Here is a 19,659-nt window from a genome sequence, read left to right on the forward strand (position 1 = left end):
AGAAATGTACTCTTTAATCCCTATCACCTATTTTATCCATTCCTGCTACCCACCTCCCACCAGTAACCACCAGTTTGTTCTCTATAGTTGAGATTCTGATTTTTTTTTCTTTTCTTTTTCTTTTTTTCTGTTGCTCTTTTTTTTTTTTTTTTTTTGATTCTTAAATTGCACATGAGTGGGGTCATATGATATTTGTCTTTCTTGGACTGACTTATTTTGCTTAGCATTGTATTCTACCTTCATCCATATTGTCGCAAGTGGCAAGATTTCATTCTTTTTTATGACTGAATAATATTCCATTACAAATAGTATATATACATCCACACACATATCCCCATACTCCACATCTTCTTTGTCTGTTCATCTATCAGTGGACTTGGGCTGCTTCCATAATTTGACTTTTGTAAATAATGCTGCAATAAACACGAGGGTGCCTGTATCTTTTTGAATTACTGTTCATGTATTTTGGGTGTAAACACATCATAGTGCAATTACTGGATTATAGAGTAGTTTTATTTTTAACTTTTTGATGAGCCTCCATATGGTTTTCTAGAGTGGCTGCACCAGTTTGCATTCCCAGCCAGTTTCTAGTCCCACCAACTTGCACGAGGGTTCTTTTTTCTCCACATCCTCACTAACACTTAATTTCTTGTGTTTTCAATTTTAGCTATTTTGACAGGCAAGAGGTAATTATAGTTTTGATTTTCGTTTTCCTGATTGTCAGTGATGATGAACATCTTTTCATGTGTCTCTTGGCCATCTGTATGTCTTCTTTGGAGAAATGTCTGTCCGTGTCTTCTGCCCATTTTTTAGTTGGATGATTTGGTTCCTGAGTGTTGAGTTTTTAAGTTCTTTATATATTTTGGATACTAACCCTTTTTCAGTTATGTCATTTGTAAATATCTTCTCCCATTCAATATGTTGTTGATTAGTTTTGCTAATTGTTTCCTTTGCTGTACAGAAGTTTTTTCTTTTGATGTAGCCTCAATAGTGTATTTTTGCTTTTGCTTCCCTTGCCTTGGGAAATATATCTAGAAAAATACTGCTATGGTCGATGTCAGAGAAATGATTGCATGTGCTCTTTTCTAGGATTTTTCTTGTTTCAGGACTCTTATCTAGCTCTTTAATCGATTATGAACTTATTTTTGTGTATAGTGTAAGAAAGTGGTCCAGTTTCATTCTTTTGCACATAGCTGTCCAGTTTTTCCAGCACCATTTGATGAAGAGACTGTCTTTTTCCCACTGGATATTCTTTTCTGATTTGTTGAAGATCATTTGACCATATAATTGTGAGTTTATTTCTGGAATTTCTTTTCTGTTCCATTGATCCATCTGTCTATTTTTGTGTCAGTACCATACTATTTTGATTACTACAGATTTGTAATATAACTTGAGGTCTGGAATTGTGGTAACTCCAGCTTTGTTTTTCTTTTTCAAGATTGCTTTGGTTTTGGGCGCCTGGGTGGCTCAGTGGGTTAAGCCGCTGCCTTCGGCTCAGGTCATGGTCTCAGGGTCCTGGGATCGAGTCCCGCATCGGACTCTCTGCTCAGCCAGGAGCCTGCTTCCTCCTCTCTCTCTGCCTCTCTGCCTACTTGTGATCTCTGTCAAATAAATAAATAAAATCTTAAAAAAAAAAAAAAAAGATTGCTTTGGTTTTTCAGGGTCTTTTGTGTTTTCATACAAATTTTAGGATTGTTTGTTTTAGTTCTGAGAAAAATACTGTTGGTATTTTGATAGTGATTGCATTAAATCTGTAGATTGCTTTGGGTAATATAAACATTTTTAACAATATTTGTTCTTCCAATCCATGAGCATGGAATGTCTTTCCATTTGTTTGTGTCATCTTCAATTTCTTTCATCATGTTTTATAGTTTTCAGATTATAGGTCTTTCACTTCTTTGGTTAAGTTTATTCCTAAGTATTTTATTATTATTGTTGCAATTGTAAATTGGACTGATTCCTTAATTTCTCTTTCTACTGCTTCAGTATTAGTGTATAGAAATGCAACATACTTCTGTGCATCAATTTTGTGTCCAGTAACTTTACTGAACTGTTGGTTCTAGTAGTTTTTTTGGTGGAGTCTTCAGAGTTTCTATGCAAAGCATCCTGTCATCTATAAATAGTGGAAGTTTTACTTCTTCCTTACCAATTGATATCTTTTTTTTTTTTTTTTTTTTAAAAGCCCAAGTGGTTGGACATATGGACTCTGGATTGTTTTTTTTTTTTTTAAGATTTTATTTATTTATTTGACAGAGAGAGATTACAAGTAGGCAGAGGGAGAGAGAGGAGGAAGCAGGCTCCCTGCTGAGCAGAGAGCCCAATGCGGGACTCAATCCCAGGACCCTGAGATCATGACCTGAGCCGAAGGCAGCGGCTTAACCCACTGAGCCACCCAGGCGCCCCCAATTGATATCTTTATTTTTATTGTTTGTTCACTCTGGCTAAGACTTCCAATACTATCTTGAATAAAAGTGAAGAGAGCTGACGTCCTTGTCTTGTTCCTGATCTTAGGGGAAAAGCTCTCAGTGTTTCCCCATTTGAGTATGATGTTTGCTTTGGGTTTTTCATACATACCTTTATTATGTTAAAGTATGTTCCCTCACAACCTACTTTGTTGAGAACTTTTATCATGAAAGGATGTTATGTTTTATCAAATGCTTTTTCTCATCTATTGAAATGATCATATCCTCTTCTTTCTCTTGTTAATGTGCTACATCATGTTGATTGGTTGATTGGTTTGCATCTTGGGGATAAATCCCACTTCATTGTGGTAATTTTTTAAATGTATTGTTGGATTTTATTTGCAAATATTTTGTTGAGGATTTTTGCATCTATGTTCATCAGAGATACTGGCATGTAGTTCTCTCTCCCTCTCTCTTTTGGTGTGGTATCTTTACCTAGTTTTGGTATCAGAGCAATGTTGGCTCATAGAATGAATTTGGAAGTTTCTTTTACCCTTCTATTTTTTGGAATAGTTTGAGAATGATAGATATTAATTCTTCTTTAAATGCTTGGTAGAAGTCAACTGTGAAACCATCTGTCCTGGACTTCTGTTTGTGGGATTTTTTTGATTACTGATTCAATTTCATTACTGGTAATCGGTCTGTTCAAATTTTCTATTTCTGCTTTGGGAAGTTTGGTTGGTTATATGTTCCCAGGAACTTATCCATTTCTTTTAGGTTGTCCAATTGTCCACCTATAATTTTTCATAATATTCTCTTACAATTGTTTGTATTTTGTGATGTTTGTTATGCCCAAGTTTTCAAGTCCAAGAGATCACCAAGGAGCCAACACCCGATGCAATCACAAGAGGGTTTATTTAACAAGCTTAAGCTTGGGCCCAAGTATACCTGACACAGCAGTGTAGGGACTTGGACCCGGAACCAGATTACAGTGGGAGTTTTTAAAGGCAGAGTAGGGGTGGACTCAGCGGTGGGGGTGGGTGAGGACAAAGGGGATTATGGATGATGTAAGTCTCTAAGGAATTTTGGAAGCAAGGTTTCTAGGACCTTGAGGGGCTACCTATTGTCTGGGGAAAAGGTTATTCATTACCAGTACAGGGTCTTTTTACAAGGTCTTTTTACAGGGTCTTTTCCTGAGACCCTTTAGATGTACATCAGTGGGCCATATGCTTGGGAATGATTGTCAACACTATCTTGGCCGTTTAGAGATAAAGTTTCCTAAAGGAATTGTTAAAGTAGACTTACAGGATCCTGGTTGGACCTGTTGGAGTAAGGGGTCGGTCAGGCTAGGATTGTCCTTAGCAAAACCTCAAGGTGAGGGCAGTTGAGTCCCCAGGGGAGAGCCACTCTGTTTCAAGAGCTTGTCAGTAGGTAAGGAATTTCAATGATTTTCTTCTGTCTCTGTTTCCCACATCAATGTTGGCTGTTATTTCTCTCTCATTTGTGATTTTGACCCCTTCCTTCCTTCCTTCGAGTCTGGCTAGAGGTTTATCAGTTTTGTTAATCTTTTCAAAGAACAAGCTCCTGGTTTTATTTATAATATATCCTATTATAAATATAATAATAATATTATTATTATTAGTTTCTATATCATTTATATCTGCTCTAATCTTTATTTCCTTTCTTTTGCTGGTTTTGGATTTTTTTTTTCCTAAGTCTGTGAGGTATAAGTTTAGCTTGTTAATTGAGATTTTCCTTGCTTCTTGAGGTAGGTCTATATTGCTATAAACTTTCCTCTTAGAACCACTTTTGCTACATCTCAAATATTTTTGACCTGTATGTTTTCATTTTCATTTACTTCCATGTAAGTTTATTTTTTCCTTTAATTTCTTGGTTAACCTATTAATTGTTTAGTAGCATGTTATTTAATCTCCATGTATTTGTGCTCTTTCCATTTTTTTCTTACAGTGATTTCTGGTTTTATAACATTGTATTCAGAAAATATGTATGACTGATCTTTCTGAATTTGTTGAGACTTCTTTTGTGATCTAGTATGTGATCTCTTCTGGAAAGTGTTCCTTGTGCACTTGAAAAGAATGTGTGTTCTACCATTTGAGGGTGGAATAGTCTGGATATATCTGTTAAATCCATGTGATCTTGTGTGTCATTCAAAGTTACTCTTTCCTTGTTGATTTTTTCTTGGGATGATCTGTCCATTGATGTAAGTGTTATAGTGCCCTACTATTATTGTGTTACTATTGATTAGTTTCTTCATGTTATTGTTAACTGTTTTACATAGTTGGGTGCTCCCATGTTGGGTGTATAAATATTTACAATTGTTATATCTTCTTGTTGGATTGATTCCTTTGTGATTAGTGTCCTTCTTTGTCTCTTGTTACAATCTTTGTTTTAAAGTCTGTTTTGTCTGATGTAAGCAGTGCTACTCCAGCTTCTTTTTATCACATGCATTTGCATGATAAATCGACTATCATCCTCTCACTTTCAGTTTGCTGGTGTCTTTAGGGCTGAAGGAGTCTCCTGTAGATAGTACACAGATGGTCTTTTTTTATCCACTCTGTTACTCTGCTGTGTCTTTTGGTTGGAGCATTTAGTCCATTCCCAGTAGTTATTGATAGATTTGTATCAAATGTATCAAATACTGCTGTTTTGTTACCTTTTTAGTGGTTGTTTTTGTGATTTTTCTTTGATCCTTTCTTATCTTGCCCTCTTTCATGGTTTGCTCATTTTCTTTCGTGATATATTTGGTTTCCTTTCACCTTGTTCTTTGCATATCTATTACTGGTTTTTGATTTGTGGTTATCATTAGGTTTCTGTTATAGCAGTCTATGTTAAGTTGATAGTCACTTTTGTTTGAACTCGTTCTTTACTCCTCTCCCCACCACATTTTAGATAGATGGTGTCATACATCACATCTTTTTATTTTTTTAATCCCTTGGCTGATTTTTTACAGATGTACTTATTTTCATACTCTTATTTATGGTCTTTACTTTCCACCAAAAGAATCTCCTTCAACATTTCTTATAGGCCTGGTTTAGTGGTCATGAACTCCTTTAGGTCTTCTTCATCTATGAAGCTCTTTATATCTCCTTCTATTCTGAATGATATCCGTGCTGGATGGAGTATTCTTGGCTGAAGATTTTTTTTTTTTTTTTTTTTTTTTTAGCACTTTGAATATATCATGCGACTCTCTTCCTTGCTGCAAAGTTTAAAATATTGTGTATTTTGTAGTTTTTGGTTATAGTGTCCAATAAATACCAATTAGACTAAGGTGGTTGATGATGATCGAATTTTCTCTATCCTTACTGGTTGTTGTTGTTGTTGTTGTTGTTGTTGTTTTTAATATAGTTATTCCATTAATTACTGAGAGAGGTGTGTTAAAACAGCCAACTATTATTTGTATTTGTCTGTTTGTGTGTTTAGTGTTTAGGAAATATTTAGTCAGTGTGAGGTTCATTTACTTTGCAGCTCTGTGTTGTGCATACATGTTTAAGGATTGTTGTGTCTTTTTAATGAACTGATCCTTTCTATCATTATCAAGTGTCTCTCCTTATCTCTGGTGGTACTCCTTTACACCAGCTTTTTTATGATTATTGTTTGACTGGTATATATTTTTCTTTTCCTTTACCTTTCTATATTTAAAATATATTTCTTCTAGACAATACATATTAGATCTTGCTTGTTTATCTGGTCTGATAATCTCTGATTTTAATTGGAATGTTAACTCCATTTATATTTGTGTAATTATTGATATGATTTGGTCTCACCTACATTGTCATTTCTTTTCCATTTATCTCAGATATTTTATGGTCTTCATTCCTCCTTTTTTGCCTTCTTTTGGGTTAATAAAATATTCCATAGTATTCCATATAATTTCTCTATTGACATTTCAGCTGTATCTCTAACTGATTGATATTAATAGTTGCTTTAGAAATTACAATATCCATCCTTAATGCATTCAAGTTTACTAGAGTTAATATGTTAACAGTTCATTTAAAATATAAGACCCTTATGACCCTATGATTATATTTATATAATCCTTTGTGTTTTATTGTCATTTATTTTACATCTATATCATTATAAGCCCTAAAGTACAATGTAGTAATTTTTGTATTAAGTGATCAGTCTTTAAAGAAATTAAGAGAAGAAACAAACAAGGGAGTCATTTAATATTTCTTCATTTATTTTCATTTCCAGGGCTTTTCATTTCTTCCTATGGATCTAATTTCTAGTTGGTATCATTTCCCTTTAGCTAAAAGAAGTTCCTTCAATATTTCTTGGGGAACAATCATGCTGGTGTTGAATTATCTTGGGTTTTATTTACCTGAAATTTGTTTTATCTATGTTCTTTGAAGTAAATTTTTATAGAATATAGAAATTTTGGTTGAGAGTATCTTTGTTCCAGTTCTTTAAAGATACTTGTGGGGCGCTTGGGTGGCTCAGTGGGTTGAGCCTCTGCTTTCAGCTCAGGTCATGATCTCGGGGTCCTGGGATCGAATTCCTTGTTGGGCTCTCTGCTTGGCAGGGAGCCTGCTTCCTCCTCTCTCTCTCTCTGCCTGCCTCTCTGCCTACTTGTGATCTCTCTCTGTCAAATAAATAGAATCTTATAAAAATAATAAAGATACTTGTGGTTCTTGTAATCTTCACTGTTTCTGATAAAAAGTTAATCATTAGTCACATTGTTATTCTCTTTTGTGTAATGTGTCACTACTCGTAGGCTGCTCTTGAGGCATTTCTCTTTGTCTGGCTTTTAGCAGTTTGATGACAATGTACATAGGGGTAGTTTCCCTTAGATATCTCTTGTTTGGAAATCACTGAATGTCTTGGATCTGTAAGTTTTTGGTCTTTCTGTAATGAATCTGGGGTATTTTTGGCTATTACTCTTTCAAGTAATCTTTCTGTCCCATTCTTTCTCTCTTTTCCTTCTGGGACTCCATGTATGTTAGACTACTTCATGTTGTCTCACAGGTCACTAGAACTTTATTTTTTCATTTTTTTCTTCTTTACTTCAGATTAGTTAATTTTTATGGATCTCTACTTAAGTTTACTAAACTTAATTTCTGCCTTCTATAATATATTGTTAATCTCATCCAGAAAATTTTTCATTTCAGATAGTATATTATCAGTTCTGGGATTTTACTGTTCTTTTTTGTGTACTTTTCACTTGTCTGCTGATATTTCTGTGTTCACTAATTATGATGATCATTTACCTTACATCTTTAAATGTATTTATTATAGTCAATTTAAAATCCTCTGCTGTTAATTCCAATATATGGATCCTTTTGAGGTCTGTTTGTATTGACCACTTTTCTCTTCAATGCAGGTCAGATCTTGCTTTTTTTTTTTGTATGCTTAGAAACATTTGATTATGTACTGCGTATTATGTTTAATATGTGGAAGAACTTTATTTTTTTTTTTTTTTTTAATATGTGGAAGAACTTTAGATTCTGTTAGTTTTCTCTGAAATCCTTTGATAATGGCTGATTTTTTTTTTTGTTCTACAATTAAATAACTTACATTATTTAGTTAATAATCTAAGCAATTATTATAAATAGTTATTTATAACTATTTATAACTATTTATAATAATTGCTTAAATTATAATAAGTGTTTATAAATTATTATAAGCAATTATAACAATTATTTAAATTATTAATTAAATAACAATTAAATGACTGGCTCATCATCTTAAACTTGTATGGGTTTTGGTAACTTTTTAGGGGACAGATTTGTTTCAGTTTTGCTTATAGTGTTAGTGGTAGTCTAAGCATATAATGCTTGCTTCTAAAGTATAGCCCTTCCTGAATTTCAATGGAAAGGTGATTACCAAGGCATTTACCATGTCTCTTAAAGTGATGTGACTCAAATCCCAAATTATTTCCCCTGCAGCCAGCAGCTAAAATTTATATTCAATTATTTTAGCCTTCTGGTTGTTGCTTTTTGGTGAACTCTGGAATCCATCTCATGCAACCACATTTAGGATCAGCCAAGAATTGAAGAGAGTCTTTATCTAGACTTTGGGGGAAAGCTGTCCTCTTTCTTTTTTCATTTCTTTTCATCTGTTCTTTTCTTTCTAGGATTTCCCATCTCAACTTACAGTTATTCAGGTAGTCTCACATTCTGTCCTTTGACACCATTAGCCAAAACATCTATGGTTTTTTGCTTGAATTCTAGTCATTCCATGCAGACTGTGGAGGGTCCTCAGAATAAAAGTTGTACGGTAGCTCAGTTGACTGAGTGACTGCCTTCGGCTCAGGTCATGATCCTGGAGTCCTGGGATCAAGTCCCGCATCAGGCTCCCTCCTCAGCAAGGGGTCTCCTCCATCTGACCTTCCCCTTCTCATGCTCACTTATTCTCATTCTCTCTCTCTCAAATAAGTAAATAAATAAAATCTCCAGAAGAAGAAAAAGAAGAGGAAGAAGAGTTGTATAAATGTGTACTATACCAAGTGTGGTTCTTTTCTTGAATCCCCTCCAGTGTGTCCTGCTTTTTGATTGTTCTCCTATGCATTCAAATAATTGTTTTATGTATTTTGACCTATGGATACATATAGACAGAGAATTTTCCAAGGACCAAATCTTTGAGTATCCCAGAGTTTAGTATATCAGGATGAAGAAGAGGAACTAGCAAAGGAGACTGAGAAAGAATGACAATGAGGTAGGTAAGGACAATCGCCTGAGTGGGTTAGGTCCTAGAGAGAATGGAAGAAGTCTCCTCATTAGTACAGGAGTTTGGCTCTCAAAATAGTGTAATGGAGCAGAGAAAAGAGATGTAGCTCAAAGAAAGTTGTTTTTTAAGATTGGAGAAATTATAGTGTGTTTACTTGGTGATATCAATTATCCTGGGAAGAAATAAAAATTAAAATAATGTATCAATAAAGTAAAAATAAAATAAATAATGCAAATAAATAAAATAAAAATAATAAAATAATGGATCAATTATGAGAGAAAATAATTGAGAGAGTATATTGGGTTTGGTAATGCAGGCAGAGTATTTTTGGAACAGATTTATGTGGGTAATGGATTTGGTTGAGACAGGTTGTAAATGTTAAAAACAGGATCACCCACTTAGAGTGGAGAGCAAGAGTTATGAAATAATTATCTATGAAAATGGAAAAGTGAATTGACTAAGATAATTATTAGACATATCAAAAACAAAAGAAAACAAAACCAATTAATGTAAAAAGTCATGAATTTAAAGTGAGGTTTGTCAGCATGATTGTTTTCTCTTAGTCACAGTTAGCTACTAGGGGATGGGACAGAAGAGGTGGTGAGTTTAGATTTAAGAATTTCTAGATAAGCTTGTAAGACAGAGGGAGAAAGAAAAAGTGGTGCCACTTATGTATGCAAGGAAGTGATTATAATGTCAGACCTTGGTATTTAGGCTGCTTAAGGATTGGAAGTTAGGCCACATGGGGATGAGACACTGAAAATATGGTGGGATCACATATTTGCAGTTGCAGTAGGTCAAATAATTGTTGTGGCTGCTTAGAGAGTGAGCTAAAAAGATAGGAAGTATTGCTTAGAGAATGTAATGCTTCAAATTTTATGCTTCAAGTATTATGGAGGTCATATAGTTATTAGTAATGTTAAAGTGAGGAATATTCAAGTGATGTTACCTCAAGATCATGTCACTTAGTATTTCTTTTATGGGACTCTCCTAATTTAGCTCCTCCATATTTGAATTCTTAATTCCAAATTCTTTTTATTTAAATTTTGCTGTTTCATCAATGATCATTCACAAATTGTATTCTCTGCTTTTTAAGATGGCAATAATTGTAAAATAGATTTTAATGATTGTCTCTGGTCTTGATATTTTTAATACTTACATATATATACTCTATAGAGAATTTTACCTATATCTTACAAGCTAAACTAGGCAGATATTATTATTCTTATTTCCATTTTATAGAGGAGGAATCTCAAATTCAGAGAGATTAAATGATTTGTTCAGTGTTTTCACTCTAAGTCCTAGTGTTCTTTCCATTATATTGAATGGTCTCTAATCTGATAAATCTGTTCTAACATGCTAATGGGTCTAGTACTTAAGAAGTTTTCCTCACTAGACAGAGGGTCCTCAGAGACCCAATAATAGTCTGAAAGAGCTGTGCCAAAAAATTATTTATAAAATCATCCATGTCTGCTATATAGACTATATAGCAGAATAGTAGACTAGGTGGGACTTTGAGAATTCTTTGAGTAATAAAGAATAGGCAATTTCCTTTTCCTCTTACGCTCAAAAGGATATATAACTCCTTTAACAAAAGTCATGTAGAAGTCCGTATTGAAAGTCAAAGTCAATTATATTTATTTTTTGATTTGAAAGGGGATTTGAAAAGCCAATCAAGTATGACTAAAAGTGTGTTGGGAGTCATAGAATTAAAACAAAATGAGGGAGAAAGCAAGAAATTTTGGAGTCTTCTTTAATGCAGAAAAATATACCCTACTTCTTTGACATTAGGTAAAATTGGCATGTTCAATAATCTCTGCTCATGCATTTTATACTAAGGAGGATCCCAACCCACGACTGGCCAAGTTAAGAGCATTCCCTTCATGAAGACTAGAATTGGTTGTAGAACAAGTTGATCAATAAACTAAAGCACATTTGTGTGGGAATAAAAGAGATTCAGCATGTATTTCTTTAAATATGTTGCCCAGATACATAAGCCTTATGAATAAGAAAAAGCTTTCTTTAAATATGATTTTTATTGATCAATTGATTACTTTTATCCATGTTCTCAGAGTTTTTTTTTCTAATGAGCTGAAATGTTAAATTAGTTGATAAGAGAAAGTAGACAGATAATAGGAAATTTGGAAAGAACCTAAAAATAAGAATTTTTAATGTGATATTTATAAGTAAAAATTTTATTATATTTAAAGTTTAAATGTAAGAATTTTATTATATTTAAAATTCTCAAGGGCTATCATTTCTTAAGTTCTTTAAAAATTCTTTGTACATATTGCCTCAAATCAGTTGGCCAGGTTTTCTAATAAAAGACTGTAATATATTAAAACCGATAAGTATGATTTTTATTTAATAGACATTGTGATATGAGAAAAAAAAATTGACCTAGTTTGCCAGTACTTTTCTAAGCAAGTCATTTAACATTTCTGAACTTCATTGCTCCTCTGTCTATAAAATGTGTTTTACTAGATAAGCTGTAATATCTCTTATAAATTCTAACTATATTAACCTTTTTTCTGGAGAATGGATTGAGTTCTTAAATATTGAGATATCATTAAAGCTCTTTCTCAGGTTCCATAATTTTGTAATCCATGGCCTAAAATTGTAGGCTTAATAATAGAACTTGTGATAGCTATGGAAAGGGAGAGGTCAACCTGGAAAACAGCCTTTCCTTAAAAATTTTCTTTGATTCAAGAGTATAGGCTGTTTAGCCAGTGAAGATTTATTTCTAATTTGTGAAATGGGAAGACTCATAAAATGAAGAACCAGAAAGACTTTCCTTTTGGTCTTCCTTCTCTTCAGTTTGAGTGGTATTTGAAAGCATCCCTGAATTTGTGGAAGAACACATGACTATTTCTCATAGAATGAAAATAGCATTTAGAACTCTCTAGGAATGGAAATTATTACTAGTTGAGAATGGTAATGAAATCATAATTAGAATTATAGAGAGTCTGAATTGTGGCCTCTTAATTTTATGAGATGGGAAATAGAAAAAGAGATCCTTTGCCAGTAAGCATAGTAAGAAAGATTAATATTGTGCAAAAAAATTTTGTTGAAACCTAATGTAATATTTCTCTTGAAATGTAAAATATAAGATTCCAAAGTAGGAAAAGTATCTATTTTTATATATATTTTGGCAATTAGAGGTATTTCTGATTTATTTTTTATTACAAATTAATGCGTGTATGTTGCAAGATTTTGGAAAATATTTAAACTGGGAATGATATCATAAAATTTTAAGAATTATAAGCAGATTTTTTTACTTAAAGTTACTAGTTTTCCAATGATAAAGTAGGAGTTATAACTGAATATGTCACAAAAGTGGATGTTAATGGAGCCTTTATATAGGTCCCTTAAGGAAAGATGTTTCAATGGTAGCATTATTAGATTTTTAAAATCATCCATGTCTGACAATCTTCTCAGGATTTAAAACTAAGGCTAATAAAAATGTACAATAAAAAAGCAAATAATGCACGCCCATCTCAATTTAAAATAATTTTAAGACCATATAATATATATATATATTATTTTATATTGCATTCAACTGAAGAAGTGTGTTATCCTGTGTATAATTTATATGTCACAAAGTGTTTTATAATTATTTTACCTAGGGCCCCAAAGGAGATCCAGGATTTTCCCCTGGTCAAGCTGTACCTGGAGAAAAGGTAATTAGTTGCCCAAGGAATAAAATCATGGTGATATATTTCATGCACTAAAAATTCATTTTTACCTTTTTAAAATGTAAATTTTACTTGATATCAGATGGAGGAGATAGAAAACTAGAGAAGGTATCAATCAGACAGATAAGGTAGAGAACTTGAATGAAGGAAGAAATATTTGAAAAATAAATTATATCATCAGCTTAATATGTTAATTAAAATATTCACATTATTTTATTGTCTACAGTGGCCTACCATTGTGCTACCTCCTCTTTAGGGATGGGTGGGGTGAAACATTAGAGCAGTATGTGACCTTAATCTCAAAAATTTGCTATTAAAAGGCATACACACAATAATACATAAATTCTAATGCTGTTTGTGCCTTTTTTAGACTATTCCATGTACATTATCTTTTCAAGTCCTGAGTAATTGAGAGAAGCACTCATTATTATCTTGTTTTCCAGTTAGGAAAACAGAATTCTTAGAATTTAAATGACTCATTGATTGTAAGTGGTTAAGTTAATGATATATTTGTTTGACTTAGTCTAGTATGCATTTCACTTTATTGTAATGCTGTAAAACATACACATTCACATTTAGGTAAAAAGAAACTAATATTTTGAATAAAGCTAGCAACAAAATCTTTGTCAAGAGGAGGATACTGTTTTCTAGTGAGTCTGAATAAAATTGGAGTCTTTAGGAATACATCTGGGAATCTCTATTTGGACAAGTGTGATACAATTATAGGATGTTTTTCTTTGTATGGTATACATTCACAAACTTTTAGAATCCCTGAGTAATTTTGGTGGTTCCTGGGTTGAAATCTGATTTTTTAAAAAATATATTTTTATTTATTTATTTGACAGAGAGAGAGAGATCACAAGTAAGCAAAGAAGCAGGCAGAGAGATGGGGGGAAGCAGGCTCCTGGGGAGCAGAGAGCCCGATGTGGGGCTCGATCCCAGAACCCTGAAATCATGACCTGAGCTGAAGGCAGAGGCTTTAACCCACTGAGCCACCCAGGCGCCCCTGAAATCTGATCTTTTAATTGGCTTACAGAAACTCTTGTAAACTTAAAAAAAAAAAATCATATTAATGAACTTTACAGGTATTACATTAAAAAGTAAATCCTCAAAAAACTTTTAATCTAGAATCTTGAGAATTTTATTCCTGTGATGGAACTGAGTTCACTGAATATAAATAATTTAGAAAAAGAATGGAAATTTATTAGAAAGTTATTTTCATTGTTCCCTTAGTTATTGTGGGGAAAAATATCCTGCAATCTGAGAAACAAAATGCCATCTTTTAAAATATATAAATATAGAACATTTGATTTCTTACTTAAAATTTAGAAATTAAAGCCCATTCTGTTTTGGTGACTTCTTTAAATCCCCAAATTAGGCCTTCACATTTATATCAAATGCTTGGTTTTATCTTTACTTGTGGCTTTCCTGTACAAGATATAGGGTGATTTGGTATGTGTACAGTATCTGTATGAAATATAGGATGATTCAGCATTGGAATTGAGGCTTCGAAGTATGTCAAGCCTTTTTGAGTTAGTCATATACTAATTGTGGTTAATGTTATATAGGAGTAAGGTAGTAAGATACAGGATTTAATAATATATTGCCATTGAGCTTTAAGTGAAATCCAACTCTTAACATTGAGAGATGTATTTTTAGAATGGTAAAATTTAAAAACATTTCTTGGACATTGTATTTAATTGTATTTACATTTAAGATTAAGTTCAAACTGAGGAGGCAAGATATCAGTTATATACATACATTATGAATACAAATAAAATATGAACTTCATATTGGTGAGAGTTGAGGGGTTTGAGAAACAGTTATGTTTTATTTTTAATCACTTAACCATTTTTACAATAAATATATTGTCAGTGATAACACAAAAGAAGTGCAGGGTCTAGTCCTTCAGCATGGAACATGTATTAAAGAATGTCTCTCATAGAGCATGTTTAAGTGTTAAGCCATTTTGGAATCTCAGTGGCACACAAAAATAACCACTAAATGGTGCTTTTTGTTTTTCCTTTCCTATAAGTCAAGTGAGATATTATTCTCATTTTCCTGGTGGAGGAACTTTAAAAGGAAATCTAAGTGATCCACCCATGATTAGACCTAGTGGAAGGAGACAACCCTCCAATAACCTTTTTCCTAGTGCAGCTTTCTTTCCCCCCATCAGAGTAATGAAGGTTAAAAAAAAAAAATCTGTATAAAATGGTTATCCCATCACACATGGAAGCCATCTTAGTAAAATGTCAAGAAGTATTAAAATGAAGTTAGTACACATGGAAAGGTATTAGATTGTTTATCATCAGAAACATTCTTTTCTGTTCTTATTATTTAACTTGATGACATATTAAAGTACATAGTGCAGTAAACGTTAAACACAATACAATCTCTTAGGAGTTTATTTAGGATTATTACCTAAGTGCCCTTTTTTCTTTCACAACATTTTTTTTTTTTTCAATGCACAATACATTTGTTGCAGCAGAAACAGGGAGGGGAAGGGAAGTAAAGAAAAACCACTTGCAGCAAAGTACCTCAAGATTATCTTCCCATTCCTTTGTGGTGTTTTCTCTTTGTCAGTTTACACAGACTCCTCTGTATTTCCCACCGTCACTTCTCGCCGCCGGACACTCCTTCCCCCTCACATGAGTACACTTTCTCCCTCCTATCCTAAGATGGGCTCAGAGGCCCTCATCAAATCTGCAGGATCAGGAGGATGGACCGCCCTAATAGGTGAAGTCGCATCTGCTGGAGCCAAACATGCGTGCTCCCCCGAAATTTTCACAGCATTTACTTCCCAGAGGTGCAGCAGCCAATACCAGTGTAGCCGGAAGCGGAAGTGTCCCTTTCTCTGGTGTGTCACGTGAGCCCAGCCCTTGCTCCCCGCAACCCAGTTCCTAGTGGGAGTCCTGGTAGGAGGCAGCCAGCCCTCCACTGCTGCACCACGAGGTGCTTGCAGGAATTTTAGGTAAACTTTTTCTTTTTTTTTTTTTTTAACGCAGTAAACCTTGGAACTATAGGAATTTGGGGAGTTTTTCTCATTCCTAGAGAAAAGAGCATCAGGGAAAAAGGAGCAGGAGTATGGAGGCGGGAAGTCCAGTGGCACTCAGCGTGGGAAGAGAGAAATACCAGGAACCTCAGAAAAAGTCTCAAAAGGACTCAGAAAAGAGGGGGAACTTGAGGCAGACCGCAAAGATCAGAAATGAATGCAGTAAGGTTTTGACGTCCAAGATGAAATCCTGTAGCATGGGAATTCTAATTTTTACTTCCTTTTCATAACATTAAACTTCTGTTTGTGTTTTGTTCTTAGGGGAATCAAGGCCTTTCTGGATTAATGGGGCCCCCTGGTATGCAAGGTGATAAGGTAAGACCCCTAACAAATAGTTTTACTTTGACATAATTGGATGTCATCTGGGTCTAGAAGCTCTTAAACTCTTTAAAATCTCATTTTGAAGTTGTGCCCAAAGTCATTGTTTTAAATTACTTTTTTCAGCGAAAGAGATTAAGATGCTGTCCTCATCCATAAAAGTGGAGCCCACAAAACCCTTCAAAAACAAAACCCCTTTAGTTAATGATGAGGACAAAATTCATGTGGGGAACGAAGTTAAAGTCACTGATAGAATGATGAAGCTTTTCTTTTCTTCTTCCTTTTCTAATATTAGGGCAGTAACCCACTTCTGAAACTCTGAAGTCACTCTTCAACTTTTATATGTGAAGTGAGATATACTTGGTTATAGGTATACCCTTTTTAATTTACCCTAAAATAATTTACCCTAAAATATACCCTTAGTTTATTTTCTTAGGAAATAATCCTCTCTGCCATGATATACATGAGAATGTGCAACCTGAAGAGTAGGAAAGAAGTGAGAATTGGGGATGAGTGGTAAAAAACAGTAGTGGTATGTATATGACTAAGCTTTTTCTGAGGTAAAAAGAAATATTAACATAATTGCTAGAATTATTTCAAAGAAAATATATTGTGCAATTTCCTATTTCTTCTCTCTATATTCAGCTTATTTTGTTTTTCCCAAATACTGAGTTGTTGATTTTCTACAGGGGAATAGGAAGATCAAAAATATCTTTTAAGAGACGCCTGGGTGGCTCAGTTGGTTAAGCAGCTGCCTTCGGCTCAGGTCATGATCCCAGTGTCCTGGGTTCGAGTCCCACATCAGGCTCCTTGCTCCGCAGGGAGCCTGCTTCTCCCTCTCCCTCTGACTCTGCCTTCCACTCTGCCTGTGCTCGCTTTCGCTCTCTCTCTGACAAATAAATAAATAAAATCTTTAAAAAAATATATCTTTCAAAGTATTAAGGGCCCCCAAATATTGCAGGGCAATATTTGACTTGGTATGGCTATCTAAATACAAATAATAATGAGCTGTGTTGATGTCTTAGTGTGTCATATTCCTTTCCTCTTGGGAGATTTAGGTTGGAAGTGTTATTTAGGCTCTGGTTACTTGGTTCAAATCCCATCTGCCATTTTTTTAGGTCCCATTGATTTGGGTAGGGTGCTTAACCTCTCTACCCTTCAATCGCCTCATTTGTAAAATGTGGAAATAATACTACCCATTTCATAAGGAGGTTTGGGGAACAAGAAATGAGATAATCCATGCAATACAGTATCAGACAAGGAGTGTCAGACAAAAAGGGTTAAACAAAGCCCTAATAACTGTTAGCCATCAGCTCTTTATCTGGTTTTAGAAATCTAACCTTGTTTGTTTTCTTCATAACTCCTGCTAAAGGGCTGAATGTTAAAATGTTGAGAAAGATTTTGATCTCATATTGTATTTTTTCTTCCACTATCATTATTTTTATGGCCTTCAGATTAATCATCATCATAGACAGTGCTTAGAATCTGATCATTTCTTTGAGGTTGTTGTTTGCTCCTGTGGAGTCAGAAAACTGGAGAGTGATCATTTCTTTCTTTCTTTCTTTTTTTTTTTTTTTAAGATTTTTATTTATATATTTGACAGGCAGAGATCACAAGTAGGCAGAGAGGCAGGCAGAGAGAGAGGAGGAAGCAGGCTCCCTGCTGAGCAGAGAGCCCGATGCGGGGCTAGATCCCAGGACCCTGGGATCATGACCTCAGCCAAAGGCAGAGGCTTTAACCCACTGAACCACCCAGGCGCCCCGAGAGTGATCATTTCTAACAAAAGTGGTCTTGATATAGATAGTCATGAATCTGTTTGATTAATGCTACTTAGTATACCCCTGACTGCTAAGTATACCTCTAAAGAAACTGTTTGGATGAATAGCATCAAATAGAGACAATCTCATGGAAATTATCTTAACTGTTTTATTTGCTTTTAAATATACAGTTATTTCATCCTGAAGATTGATACTGCATACGACAGAAAAACTAATCATTACTTTCCAAAGTTAAATGATGCCAGTGGTTCATGAAATCAGCAATCCAGAAAAAGGAACTCTAAGTAAAGGTTGAATGGTTATTGTGTAGAAGAATATATAAAGAATTGTCTATAGAGATAAACTGGAAAAGGCTAATTTTAACCATTAAAGCAGATTATCTTAAGACTAATACATGCTTTTTGGTCTGTGTAAGTCTAGTAAAGTGAAATACAGCACTATTTTAAACAAATTGGGTTATAAACTATCTTTCACAGACTTCTTTTCCTCTTAATGATTTCTTAAACTTAAAATCTGCCTTTTTGTTGTTGTTGTTAAAATTGATTGTATAGGAACCAGTGATCAAATAGCAGCTGTAGCTCAGTTTTCTCTAGAGATAAAATTGAAAATATTTATTTGAAGATTTTATTTATTTACTTGAGATAGAGCAAGAGTAGGAGAGTGAGAATGAGAGTGAGAGAGAGACACAGAAGGAGAGGGAGAAGCAGACTCCTCACTGAGCAGAGAGCCCAATGTAGGGGCTCATGCCAGGACCCCAAGATCATGACCTGAGCAGAAGGCAGCTGCTTAACTGACTGAGCCACCCAGGTGCCCTAAATTGAAAATATTTAGAAACAAAATTACTTTCTGTTAAATGAAGTGTTCATGGCTTACTATGATTTGATAGTAGTTTGGAACAATGCTGAAACATTTGAAATGATTTTGTAGTTTTTCTGAGGATTTTTCCTCTTTCTAAATAAATGGCTATTAATAGAAATCATATACAGATTTTAAAAAAATAAATATTCTTGGGGAAAGGACATAAGGAGTCAATCTAAACCAAATTATTTCTCCACATAGCAGTCTTGGGACGATTTCTATCACAATGTGTGCATGTCTTGTTTTAAAATGAATATACAGAAGAAGTACATTTAAAATGAACTTGATAGGCTGTTACTGTGGTTTTTACAGAACGGGAAAGGGCAAGACTAATTATTAGGTAAAATGTTTAGGTAAATCATGAGCTGTTTTAAGGAATTCACTGATTCTGGCTCATGTTCTGAACTACCCTTAAGTCATTCTAGCTTACTTCTCTGAAACAGGATCCATGCTAGGAGAACCTAGAATAATGGCTCATGTTAGCTGTAACCTGGGGCTCTTGTTTCTTTCATCCTTGCATTTCTATCCATAGTGTTAGTGCTAGGTGAATTCTGAACGTCAGGACGAGAACTGAAGTTATTCCCTTTGTAAGTGAGAAATCTAAGATAAGCCCAGAGAGGTTAAGAGAATTGCTCATGGTCACTCAAGATTATGGCAGGATTTAGAGAAGAAACTTACTGCTAGAATCCTCTGTGCTTTTAACTATTCTTTACATATTATGAGAATTAAATAAGGTACTTGGGTTTTGATTAATATGGAGTCTATTCCATCTTTTTATCTATTAAACTATTTTCTGAAGTATTATTACATTTATTATGCTAATATCAATAGTAGCTATTTTATTATGTACAATATTCCAGTTGCCCTCC

General features: G+C 34.1%; 1 protein-coding gene across 1 annotated transcript in view; it reads left to right on the forward strand.

Moving 5' to 3' along the window:
* The window catches only part of LOC309858506 (collagen alpha-1(XXIV) chain-like), a gene marked incomplete at both ends in the record, with an annotated part of 39,665 nt that extends 23,514 nt beyond the window's left edge, over positions 1–16,151 (forward strand). Inside the window, 2 exons of the mRNA XM_082751181.1 lie at positions 12,716–12,769; positions 16,098–16,151. Of these exons, the coding sequence (XP_082607307.1) occupies positions 12,716–12,769; positions 16,098–16,151 (108 nt within the window). The remainder of the gene's footprint in view (positions 1–12,715; positions 12,770–16,097) is intronic.
* Between the last annotated feature and the right edge of the window lie 3,508 nt (positions 16,152–19,659).

The sequence above is a fragment of the Mustela nivalis genome (assembly GCF_964662115.1).
Source record: "Mustela nivalis genome assembly, contig: HAP1_SCAFFOLD_2667, whole genome shotgun sequence".
Classification (NCBI taxonomy): domain Eukaryota; kingdom Metazoa; phylum Chordata; class Mammalia; order Carnivora; family Mustelidae; genus Mustela; species Mustela nivalis.